At 39.4% G+C, this 12,353-nt stretch overlaps 1 protein-coding gene across 3 annotated transcripts in view; it reads right to left on the reverse strand.

Annotated features, from left to right (window-relative positions):
• Positions 1–12,353, reverse strand: part of Adam23 (ADAM metallopeptidase domain 23) — a 162,045-nt gene that overhangs the window by 35,689 nt on the left and 114,003 nt on the right. For all 3 annotated transcript variants that reach the window (XM_013351657.2, XM_005361484.2, XM_026786219.1), the window contains exons 15-18: positions 11,471–11,570; positions 8,187–8,258; positions 7,503–7,592; positions 5,993–6,073 (exon numbers count right to left, since the gene is read on the reverse strand). In XM_013351657.2, coding sequence (XP_013207111.1) covers positions 5,993–6,073; positions 7,503–7,592; positions 8,187–8,258; positions 11,471–11,570 — 343 coding nt within the window. The remainder of the gene's footprint in view (positions 1–5,992; positions 6,074–7,502; positions 7,593–8,186; positions 8,259–11,470; positions 11,571–12,353) is intronic.

Genomic DNA, 12,353 nt, shown 5'->3' on the forward strand with positions numbered 1-12,353 from the left:
AAAAAAAAAAAAAATTCTTTGTCCCTTACAAAGCAGAAAAAAATATTATGGCTTTTCTGTCCTTCTACTTCATCTACCTACTTTGGGCTCATTCTGATGATCAGATTTTAAAATTACTAATAAAATAACATTCTATTCCAATGTGCCACTCACTGAAAGATTAATTTAGCAGTACAATTTTCACCACCAAAAATAAAAGAGATAAAAAGAAAAACAATTGCATTTCTTAGACAATAAAATAGGTTGAACAAAGAGGCCCTACTTTATTCTACTTGTGTGTAGAGGTGTGTATATAGTGTATCAGTACATGTGTATTGTGGTGTGTGTGTGTGTGCGTGCATGCGTGTACACACGTGCTTACGTATGTGCACACAGGGCTCCATGTGTGCCTGTGAAAATCAGAGGTTGATATTGGGTATCTTCTTACCATACTTCACATGTATGTTTTGAGACAGGGCCTCTCACTTCACCTGGAACTCACCATTACCTAAACTAGCTGCTACGGTATTCTCCTGTGTCTGCCTCCCGTGCTGAGATTACAGGCATGTATCACTCCTTCTGGCTTTCATGAAGATGCTGGAGATGCAAACCCATGCTCTCAGGCTTGCACGGGAAGCCCTTTATCGACTGAATCACTAGCCAGCCCCAATATCCTCATTGCAAAATCCTTTTTTCCAGCAAACTCTGTGGCAATTCAGGAATTAAAGATTGGAATTGAAACCTGTACCTCTAAAAAGACTGAAGATGATAGCCAAGGGAATATATTGCAGTTGTAAAAAACAATAGTATTCTATAAAACTAACAACAAAGTCAAATTCTATGTCAGGATAGTTAGACTTGTGAAAGACAGAATCCACAGTTCTTGTACTCTGTCATTACGCAAAGGAGTCTGCTAACACATCTGTATATGAGAGACAGATGTGCAAGAAGGACACACATATAAAAAGAGTAGGACATATTTCCATTTGCTATATATAATTAACAGAGCCACAGGTAATAATATGAAGACCTTTTTAAAGGTTAGCTAGCATATTTTCTTTCTCTCTTCCCATGTTCCCTTTGAGCAAATAAAACTCAGTACAGTGTCAACTCTCTGCTCCCCCACCACGGGAATGATTGACTGATACGTTGGCAAATAATAATTAGACATTCTGAGCCAGAAAGTGTAATATGGTTAGGAAACAAGCATTGCCCACCACCTTGCCAGGCTTTGGAAGGGCTGGCCTCTGCAGAAAGTCACCCTGGAGCCAACTGTGTCAGTAACCTGTTACTACAATCCGAACCAGGATCTATTAAGAGACACATGTGGTCCTTGTATTAAGGTATGGTTATCTCTAGCTGGTCGTTTTCATTTTTTATAGTATGAACTTTTGACATCAAATTGTTCTATATTCTTTGTGATCCCAGTGGAAGCCACTGTATCTTACAGTGGTTAAGTCCAGTCCTTGGACTTAACCTAAAGAGATAACCCTACTTGAGAGATAGTCCTACAAATACATAGAGGTCTTCCATACTGACAAAACAATGAAGAAACAGAAAATCTAATTGGTAACCTCTGGATAACAATCAAATGATATATTTGCATCATGTGACAATAAAACAACACGATAGCACAGGAGAGCCTTCGGAAGACACATTAGAAAGAAAATGAAGGTCAAACGAGATCTCAGGTCCTTTCTGTGGGGCACAGGCCCTGCTGGCCAGAACCCTGATATTCTTTTTTAAATTGTTTTTACTGGGCTATCTATTTTCCTCTGTTTCCCTCCCTTCCTCCCCCCCCCCCATCTACTCTCTCCCATGGTCCCCATGCTCAGGAGATCATGTCTTTTTCTACTTCCCATGTAGATTATGTATGTTTCTCTTAGGGTCCTCATTGTTGTCCAGGTTCTCTGGGGTTCTGAACTGTAGGCTGGATTTCTTTGCTTTCTATCTAAAAGCCACTTATGAGTGAGTGCATATGACATTTGTCTTTCTGGGTCTGGGCTACCTCACTCAATATGATGTTTTCTAAATCCATCCATTTGCCTGCCAATTTCTTGATGTCATTATTTTTTTCCTGCTGTGTGGTACTCCATTGTGTAAATGTACCACAATTTCTTTATCCATTCTTTGGTCGAAGGGCATTTAGGTTGTTTCTAGTTTCTAGCTATGACAAACAGTGCTGCTATGAACATAGTTGAGTACATGTCCTTGTGGTATGATTGAGCATCCTTTGGGTATATACACAAAAGTGGTATTGCTGGGTGTTGAGGTAGGTTGTTTTCTAATTTTCTGAAAAATCGCCATACTGATTTCCAAAGTGGTTGTACCAGTTTGCACTCCCACCAGCCATAGAGGAGTGTTCCTTTTACCCCACATCCTCTCCAGCATAAGCAGTCATCAATGTTTTTGATCTTCGCCATTCTGACAGGTGTAAAATGGAATCTTGAAGTTGTTTTGATGTGAATTTCTCTATGGCTAAGGATGCTGAGCATTTTCATTGGTTTGCAATTCTCTTTCTTAGTAATGTCTTTGTGTGGTTTTGATATTAGGTAATTGTAGCCTCAAAAAAAAAGATTTTGGCAATGTACCTTCAGTTTCTATTGTGTGGAATAATTTGAGGAGGTAATAGTTCTCTGAAAATCTTGTAGAATTCTGTGCTGAAATCATCTGGTTCTTTTGGTTGGGAGACTTTTGATGACTGTTTAATGTGGGACTCCCCTTTGTGTGCTGTGATTACCATTAATGAATAAAGAAATCTGCCTTGACTTGATGATAGGGCAGAACTTAGATAGGTGGGGAAGACAGAACTGAATGCTGGGAGTAAGGAGGTGGAGTTAGAGAGGAGCCATGGAGCTCCACCAGAGACAGAACTTCAGCCAGTAAGCCACAGCCACATGGTGATACACAGATTAATAGAGATGGGTTAAATTAATATGCAAGAGTTAGCCAATAAGAAGCTAGAGCTAATGGGCCAAGCAGTAATTTAAATAATATAGTTTCTAGAATTTTGGAATTTGCTTACAATATACTTCCTGTTTAGTTAGGTAATATTATATCCTTCTAGTGTCTTTGATAGAGTTGAAGAATTTATATTTATAGTTTTCCTTAGTTATGATAAAACTAAAGTAGATATAAATATCATAACTGTAATTCTTGCTTAATAACTGTCTTGTTACATGTAATTTTTCTGTGTTAAAGCTAAAACCTTTCTTTTTATTTAAACAGAAAAGGGGAAATGTTGTGGGAGTCCCCTCTGTATGCTGCGACGACCATTAATGAATAAAGAAAACTGATATGGCCTGTTGATAGGGCAGAACTTAGATAGGCAGGGAAAACTAAACTGAATGCTGGGAGTAAGGAGGTAGAGTTAGAGAGAAGCCATGTAGCCCCGCCGGAGACAGACACCAGAACTTTAGCTGATAAGCCAGAGCCACATGGCGATACACAGATTAATGGAGATGGGTTAAATTAAGATGTAAGAGGTAGCCAATAACAAGCTAGAGCTAAAGGGCTAAGCAGTAATTTAAATAATGTAGTTTCTGTGTGATTATTTCAGGTTACAGGTCTATCTAATTTGCTTATCTGGTCTTGATTTAATTTTGGTAAGTAATATTTATCCAGAAAATTGTCCATTTTCTTCAAGTTTTCCAATTCTGTGAAGTATAAGTTTTTGAAGTATGACCTGATGGTTTTCTGAATTTCCTCAGTGTCTTCGGTTTTGTCCCCCTTTTCATTTTGATTTTGTTAATTTGGATATTTTCTCTCTGCCTTTAGTTTGGATAAAGGTTTGTCTATTTTGTTGATTTTCTTGAAGAAACAACTTTTTGTCTCATTGATTCTTTGTATTATTTTCTTTGTTTCTAGTGTGTTGATTTCAGCTCTCAATTTGATTATTTCTTGCCATCTAGTATTTCTGGGTGAGTTTGCTTTCTTTCTGTTCTAGAGCTTTCAGGTGCTTAGTTAACTCACTAGTGTGGGATTTCTTCAGCTTCTTTATGTAGGCATTTAGTGCTATAAACTTCCCTCTTAACACTGCTTATTGTGTCCCATAAATTTAGGTATGTTGTGTGATCATTTTTGCTGAATTTTAGGAAGTCTTTAATTTTTTTCTTTATTTCTTCCTTGATCAATTGGTGATTTGGGCAGCATTATTTAATTCCCATATGTTTGTGGGCTTTCTGAAATTCGTGTTACTGTTGAATTCTAATTTTAAGCCACTGTGATCCAATAAGATACATGAGGTTATTTCAATTTTTTTATATATATCTGTTGAGGTTTGCTTTGTTACCTAATATGGCTCAAATTTTTAGAAGGTTCCATGAGGTGCTGAAAATAAGGTATATTCTTTTATGTTTGGATGGAATATTTCATAGTGTCTGTTAAGTCATTTGATTCATAACATCTGTTAGTTCCCTTATTTCTCTATTAATTTTCTGTCTGACAGACCTGTCCAGTGGTGAGAGTTGGGTGCTGAAGTTTCCCACTGTTAACGTGTGGGGTTTAATGTGTGATTTAAGCTTTAGCAGTGTTTCTTTTACATATGAAGGTGCCATTGTATTTGGGGCATAGATGTTCAGTGTTGATGGATTTTTTTTCTGTGCCATATATGAAATGTTTTTCTTGGTCTCTTTTGATTGATTTTAGCTTGATGTCTATTTTGTTAGTTATTAAGATAGCTACACCAGCTTGTTTCTTATGTCCATTTGATTGGAAAATTTTTCCCAACCTTTTACTCTGAGTTGATGCTTGTCTTTGATGTTGAGGTATGTTTCTTGTATGCAGCAGAAGTATGGATTCTGTTTTCATATCCAATCTGCTAGGCTGTGTCTTTTTATAGGTGAGTTGAGTCCATTTATATTAGAGGGTATTAATGACCAGTGATTGCTAGCTCCTGTTATTTTAATTTTCACTGTTGGTGATGTTATTTTGTGTGTCTTCCCCTTCTTTGGGAATTGCCTCTGTGAGATCATCTATTGTCTGTGTTTTTGTGGATATAGCTAACCTCCTTGGGTTGGAGTTTTCCTTGTAGTACTTTGTTTAGGGTTGGGTTTGTTGCTAGGTATTGGTTAAATCTGAAGAACACTGAAATTCTTTTGAAACTTCTTCTACTATCCTCAAGCTTTGTCTGCTTTTATTCCACTTCCTGAAGAAGCCATGCCTCTGCAGTGACTGTCTGCACACTAATTCCTTCCACAGCGACTTCAGTACCATCTCCTCCAGGAAGGCTAATTTGATTGACCCAACATAATATCCTTCCACACTCTTCTTCATACAGAACCTTATTATATACGTATACATTTACACACACACACACACACACACACACACACATATATATAATTTAACTTGCTAATCTTTCTACACAAAACAAAAGCCAAATTTCACTAGAGCAAGGACTTGACAATCATGTTCCCTTCCATGTTCTGGCATTTATAGCAGTACTTGGCAAGTAACTTCACAGATGTTCATTTGAATGGCAAACAAGGATGTGAAATAGCACGGTATCAATAAAAAGCACAAAAATTATACAATGAGGGATTCAAGAAGTCAGTACTAATTACAGTGCTATAATCATTTTAATGGGCCAGAATCGTGTCAAAGCACAGAGGTTGAGAAGCAGACTATGCATGGGGACAGTGGGAGAGACAGTAAGTTAGAGGCTCTGCTTGCTCTTGGTCTCCTATATCAGCTGACTTCCAAAATTTGTTTTTAAAAAATGTGTTCAAAATACTTGACAACAGCATGTAAGATGTGGGAGCCTAGAGGAAAAGGTTTATGAGTTGAGTATAAATCATCTAAAGATATATATGAAGGGGACATTTAGGGGAAAAAAAGGGAGATGAAAATCCCAAAGCACTATACCAAACTTCCTGAAGTAATGGGTGTAGAGAGCTAGAAATATCTGGAGAACAAAGCTAAATAAAGAAACCAAAACAAGTTCACGCATGTAGTCTTTATCAAAGGAATTAAAATGTGTGTTACACAATACAGGAACTGAAAGTTTGCATACCTGGCCAGAGTCTCCAGTGCAGTATTCAGTGATATCACAGCTGTTTACGGCATCCCGACATTCATACCCTCGTGACTGAAACTAAAAATCAAAACCCAACATTAGGAGCTGGTGTTAACTGACTTTCCAAAAGGCTGCATTCTTATAACCACCAACAGTTCTACGCTTCATCATAATCATCACCCACCTGTCTCACAACTTAGTAAAATCATTGCAGGTTAGAAAAGAGGCTCAGGCTGGGTAGTGGTGGCACATGCCTTTAATCCCAGCACTTGAGAGGCAGAGACAGATGGATCTATGTGAGTTCAAGGTTAGCCTGGTCTACAGAGGACATTCCAGGATAGGCTCCAAAGCCACAGAGAAACCCTGTCTCAAAAAACAAAACAAACATAAAAAGAAGAAAGAAATGAGGCTCAGATGTTTGCCCTACACTAAAGAGCATCAAATCACTTGGTAAAGACTATGAAACCCACTGTCTCTACGTGTTAAGAAAACAGTGCAATGAAAATTATATAGAGAAGAAACACTGATTTAGCTTAACATGAAGGAACAAAATACCATCGTTAAATATTTAAGATTTTCCTGAAGGACTGATATGTATATCAAACCATCACTAATCTGTCCATTAGCTTAGTATTAATCTTGCTTTACATAAATATACCCAACAAAATTACAATCCATATGAATCCCTATATATCACCTTCAGTGGCGTCCATGACTGCCTATGATAAACAGAACATTTGTTTGTCTGCCAAAGGCTGGGCAAATATGAAATCTTAATTAGCCTGAAGCAATATATCATTTGGCGGGTAATGTGAAACAGCCACAAACTAAGCTGAAATCTTCTATAATATCATGATGTGAAACCTCCCCTGATATTGAAAAAATGTAATAAAATCTCATAAATTTTATACTTATCAGAAATGTCATGGATCTGCCATCTGAGAAAAAGAAGTATTAAAATGATTTTTCAAAAGTAACTAGCAAGTCAGTGTAGGTGAAAGACTCTGCACACACACATACACACACACACATGCACGCTTGCAAACATAGGTAAATACTTCCTCATCTGGCTTTCTTGACTTTACAAAGAATTTAGAAAGTTGAATGGGTGCTGTAGCACTGGTGTTTCTACTGTGGGTCTAGAACTAAGTATCATCAGGTTTGGAGAAAAAAAGGCAGAGGCAGATTATATTATTTAAAAGACCTACTGAATTGTTCCCTTCTGTCTGACAATTTCATCTGCTCACCTGGGCTACTAGGACAACTTATTTGTTTGGAGGATGTACAAGTACACCCTCTAGAGGAGGCCTGGGAGGGGAGGGCGTGCAGAGTGACTAACAGATGAACCGCTATGAGCCTCAGAAGTTGGGTAGAACTACTGATTCTACAGCGTCGCTGGACTAACACGCATAAATGTGTGTCAAGTCACTCAAAACCTCAGCAGACCTCTTGAGATGGTTGGGTAAATTGTCAATGAATGGGAAGATGAAACTTCCAGGGGACTCACAAGACACGAGGTGCCGTTGCAGCAGGGGCCGTCACTGCAGTGGGCCCCATTGGAGAGTGAGCATTTCTTACAGCAAACTCCGTAGCATTCCTAGAGAAAACACTTCTCTGAGTAAAACCAGGACAATGCCACTGCCCATCCAGCACTCCCTCCACGTGTAGCTTATGCATCACATAACAAGACTTCTACAGACAGTACACTAGCATTTAAAAGGAGTAAATCACTTTAAATGAAGACAGAGCCCAGCCACACGCCTCAGCTGACTGACCTCCTACAAGTATGATGACTCCTTACCAGACCCCGGCCCAACACCCACACCTCTGTAACTCTACCATATTCTTAATGCCCAGGTTTAGTTTTATGAAGGGAAAAAAAAAAAACCACACAGCATGGGAAAATGTTGATGATTCTGTAGAAGGTGCCTGAGATGAGTATGAGCCCTGAAGTAACTTTTTAAAGGTCAGGAATTTGATTAGAACAATCCATTAGGCTTTTCAGACAGGGCCGTACAACAACATAGCTCATTCTTATGTGTCTGAGCTAGGATGAAGCATTGATCAAAGTGGTCGGGAAAAAGGAAAGAATAAGGCAAGGACCCCATGACGAATGATGGCTGCTCACTACTGTTCTTGTTAACTCAGAGGAAGGCCCGCACTGAGAGTAGAGATGGTCTCTTATACTTACCACATGGAAACCACAGTCGCATTCCTCCCCGGCCTCTACATATCCGTTCCCACATTCTGTGGGCTCAAACAGCTGAAAGAGATGGGAGAATGCAAAGAGAGACATTTGAATTTATCACAGAAAATCCACACACCAACCTGGCCACATGCACAGCTATGTCACCCGTTGTATGATTCTTCTATGATTTATTATGATTCTATGTTTCTTTTTACTTATGTGTACGTGTGTAGTGATGTAAGTGTATGCATACAAGCACCTGGGTAGCCAGAGAGTCTGGAAAAGAGTTCTGGGTCCCCTGGAGCTGGAGTTAGAAAAGGGTTGTGAGCTGTGCAGCATTGAGCAGAGACCCAAACTCCAGGCCACTGTTATATATTGTGTCTGTGTGGGGAATACTATCCGCTTATTAGTAACACTCTTAAAACCATGTTAGAAAGGGGGGATCTCTAAAATTTCCTCAGTGGGGTCCCGGGAGATACCCTTCAGCGTTAGAGTGACTTCTGATGGAGATAAGCCGTCAAGAGAAATGGATCACTTTTCATGTTTCCTAATGGAGCAAAAATGTATTACTAATAAGACTCATAGATATCTAATTTGCTGACTTGACTGAAGACAGCTGAGAAGATATCAAAACTGTCAGAAAGACAAATATGTTTAGTAGAAGCCAAATGTGAGAATTACAATCAAGGAAATGCCAGTAAGCTTAGAACACTGTTGCCAGAGCTTCAAATCCATCACACTCACTGGAGAGAAATCTGCACTGTCTGGCACAAAGTGCCACCATTGCATTTCCTGAATTACCTATGAGCAGAAAGAAAATGAATCCAGTAACCCAGGAGTTTCATTCAATTAACTATGTGCAAATCCATCTCTTAATACCCAATTTAGTTTCATAAAGAAAAAATTAAGTTGATGTATAGACACATGAATGAATACACAGAACTCTCTGTCATTGCCGTAGTCATAACAGAGGCAAGTTTCTAGAATACTACCCCCTAGTGATGCCATGAACTTGTTTCTGGATAAAAACATAGCAGAGCAATTGTTAGGGAACTTGATTGCTTATGACAAATGTGTCTATTTCCTATTGGCACAGAATTTCTCTGGGTCTGAGTACCTCTTGTGCGTGTGTGTTGTTGGTATCTGGAACAGCACATCCCAACACAAATGCTCAAAGCCATGAACAAGAGAGGAAGAGCCTGTCCCCAGCAGCCATATACACTGTGGGTGTCAGTTTCCTTCCACTGACATCCACTTTCCACTACCCAAGAAAGACCTGCCTCTACTAGTTCCAGGAAGGAACTGTTATACAAAGCAAAGAAACATTCCTACCACGCTGGATGGAGTCAATAGTATTGATCTCAGTGCTACTTAGATTTGCAGGCAGGAGAAAATAGAAAAGGTTGGAACAGCTAAAAGATAACCAACACTTGGTTCCAGGCTTCCCAGCCTTTCCTTCTTGGGCTCTTTCCCCTTCCTGAGATAGGCCACCATCTCAAACCAGATGGAAATCACCGCAATTGGAAAGATTCCTAAAGCATGGAAAACATGCATATAAACCAAACAGAACAGCAACCCATGCCTATGCATATAGCCACTGGCTGGGAACACAGGGAGAAAAGTAACTCTTGAACATACGCATTTAAACTAGTTACTGGAATCCATGGGGCCTTCTTTTTTTTAATCACTGTAACTTGTAGTTTAAAAAGAGAAAGTATCCTTCTGAAATTGAATATGTAAACATGGTTATTTTTGATAATTGTCTTCCTGCGCACAGGTATCCTGAGAAACGCAATGATGGCTCTGTGTGTATATATCCTGGCAACCTTCACCTCCCCAGACAAGCGAATCTTGTTTCCTCAAGCAGCGTGCTTACAATTAGCTGGCAGCTGCAGGGCAAGGTAACACTAACCATGCGCCGTGTGATTCAGAACTGCCAGCAGTTCCTATTAGTTCTTCATTACAGATCCCACTCATTTCAAACGCCTTGGAGTCTTCTGGTTTCTGTGCCTGGCGGGCACTGCCAGGAAAGGCTGTTGGGCTATTTTATTAGTGCAAAGTAACTTTAAAAGTCTCAATTCTTTTTCTGGAATTTACAGAGCTTTTCTTTCCCTGAGATTTTACAGGGATGTCTGATCCCAGGCTTCCATTCCCTGACCCCAGCTGTACCGCTCAGCTGTGAGTATGGAATTAGTCTATCCGTTGTTTGTCTTCCTCACCGTTTATTTTTTTAAAGAAAGGGTCGACATGATATTGCCGCTCTTTACATTTGGAGAACATTGAACCCCGCCTGACTCCTGAGGTGTATTCTAAAGGCAACACTGTCTTTTCAACTGCTAGTCTGCTTTATTTCCAAGCACGCTCCTATAAAAAACACAGGGCTTTATGCAAAGGCTTTAGCTTGTCAGCTTGAGAATTCTGGGTTTAATGTCAAATATCTTACAAACCAACAATTTCATGCTTCCACAGCAAGACATAAATATTTACATCATGAGGACTGAATGAAGATTTTCAAAATTAAGGAGATTTGCTGTCAAACGTGTTTCCTGAAAACTCCTAAAAACCTCTTCTGGAAATGTGTATTTTTTTTTTTAATTTGTGGCTAAGGAGTTGCAATATTGTTTATACATATACCTATGAAATGTCAGTGACAACTTGTGTTCCCAAGGGAAGGGGCTATGTAACAGAAATACTTATAGTGTTTACGGAACCTGTAAATGTCAGATCATTTGGGTGGGGCTGGAGGGGGGGGCTTGACTGACATCAGTAATGCTTCCTTCCTGGATCAGATCCCTCCAGAAGGTGGAGGAGTTGGGGTTGGAGGGCAGGCAGACGAGGCTCTCATAAGGAGAGGGAAAATAAGCCTCCAGAAAGAATGCCAATGTTAAATGAGATTGCTGGCAGAGAACAAACTCAAGTAAGGGCTTCTCATCCTCATTCCCCATCTCTCAGTGGGAAGGTGAAAACACTAACATAAAAATTTTGGGAAGATTTTGCATTTGGGGGGACTCGGGAGCGTGCAGGCAAACACTGAACACTGATGCCCCATGTGATCTTACTCCATCTTCAGCATGCAGAGGCTTTCTATAACTGAACATCTTCCCACAGTGGTTATAGCACTTCCTACCTTAATTCTAGCATCTGGAAGGCCGAGAAAGGTAGATAGTTTGTAACAATTTATTAATCCATGTCACAAGAGACCCGTTTTCTGAGAGAAATCGCTGATGTTTGGCACATTCTTACTGTTAAGCATTGGGAAAAATAATTTCACTTCCCAAATGACTGACCTTTGTTGGCCTGTTGAAGAGGCAGGCCCCGCCTCCCCTCTGTAAAAAGTCTCGGTACTCTGAGATGCTGCACTTGGAGAACTTCCGAGAGTGGGACACCCTTAAGAAGCAAAGAATCAAGTGTGTAAGCAATTTCAGAAAAGCAATCGTAAGAGAAGAAAATGAAAAGCCACTGAAGGTTCACTCTGGGTGTAGACGAATCTGTACGAATATTGACGTGTGAACCCAAGTGTCTACATATATGAGGTAGAATATGTAAAAGAAAGAAAAAGAAAAACCATCACAGAATTGGAGGCTTGGTTACTCCCCTTCCACCAACCCTCATAAAATCTCTGTCTTGAAAGACAACTTGAAAGGGTTGCGATAAAACCTTACATGTAAGCTAGGTTTTAAAGTTTGATTATTTTTATTTATTATGTCTCAATAAAGGCAATCTTTTTCTTCTACTCTGTTCTGAATAAAAGGGGTTCATCAGCCCACTAGACCTTGTTTGTTGGAAGAGGGAGTCAGGAGGGTCGATTTATTAAAGACAATGTTACTCAGGCTTCAATAATTCAAATTTCAAGTAAATGAATAAACCCTGAAGAATGTGCTGGATCACACATGCATATGCTATCAGTGTGTTTGCCCACAGCAAAAAGGAATTAAGGCATGTTCCCATGAGCAATGACTCTTTATTCTTCATTTCAAATACAATTATTGAGCAATATTCATGATTTAGCATGAATAAAAAATGAACCTCTCTCTGATTTATTCAATCAAATTAAGACCCCTATGTCAGTACACAAGGGAATAGCATACACATGTCAAGGTTAAGCTACATCATACACGATGGTTCCTTGGGAACGTCTGCAATAGTGCCTGATGTGAGAGGCCATTCTAG

Source organism: Microtus ochrogaster, linkage group LG4 (assembly GCF_000317375.1).
Source record: "Microtus ochrogaster isolate Prairie Vole_2 linkage group LG4, MicOch1.0, whole genome shotgun sequence".
Classification (NCBI taxonomy): Eukaryota; Metazoa; Chordata; class Mammalia; order Rodentia; family Cricetidae; genus Microtus; species Microtus ochrogaster.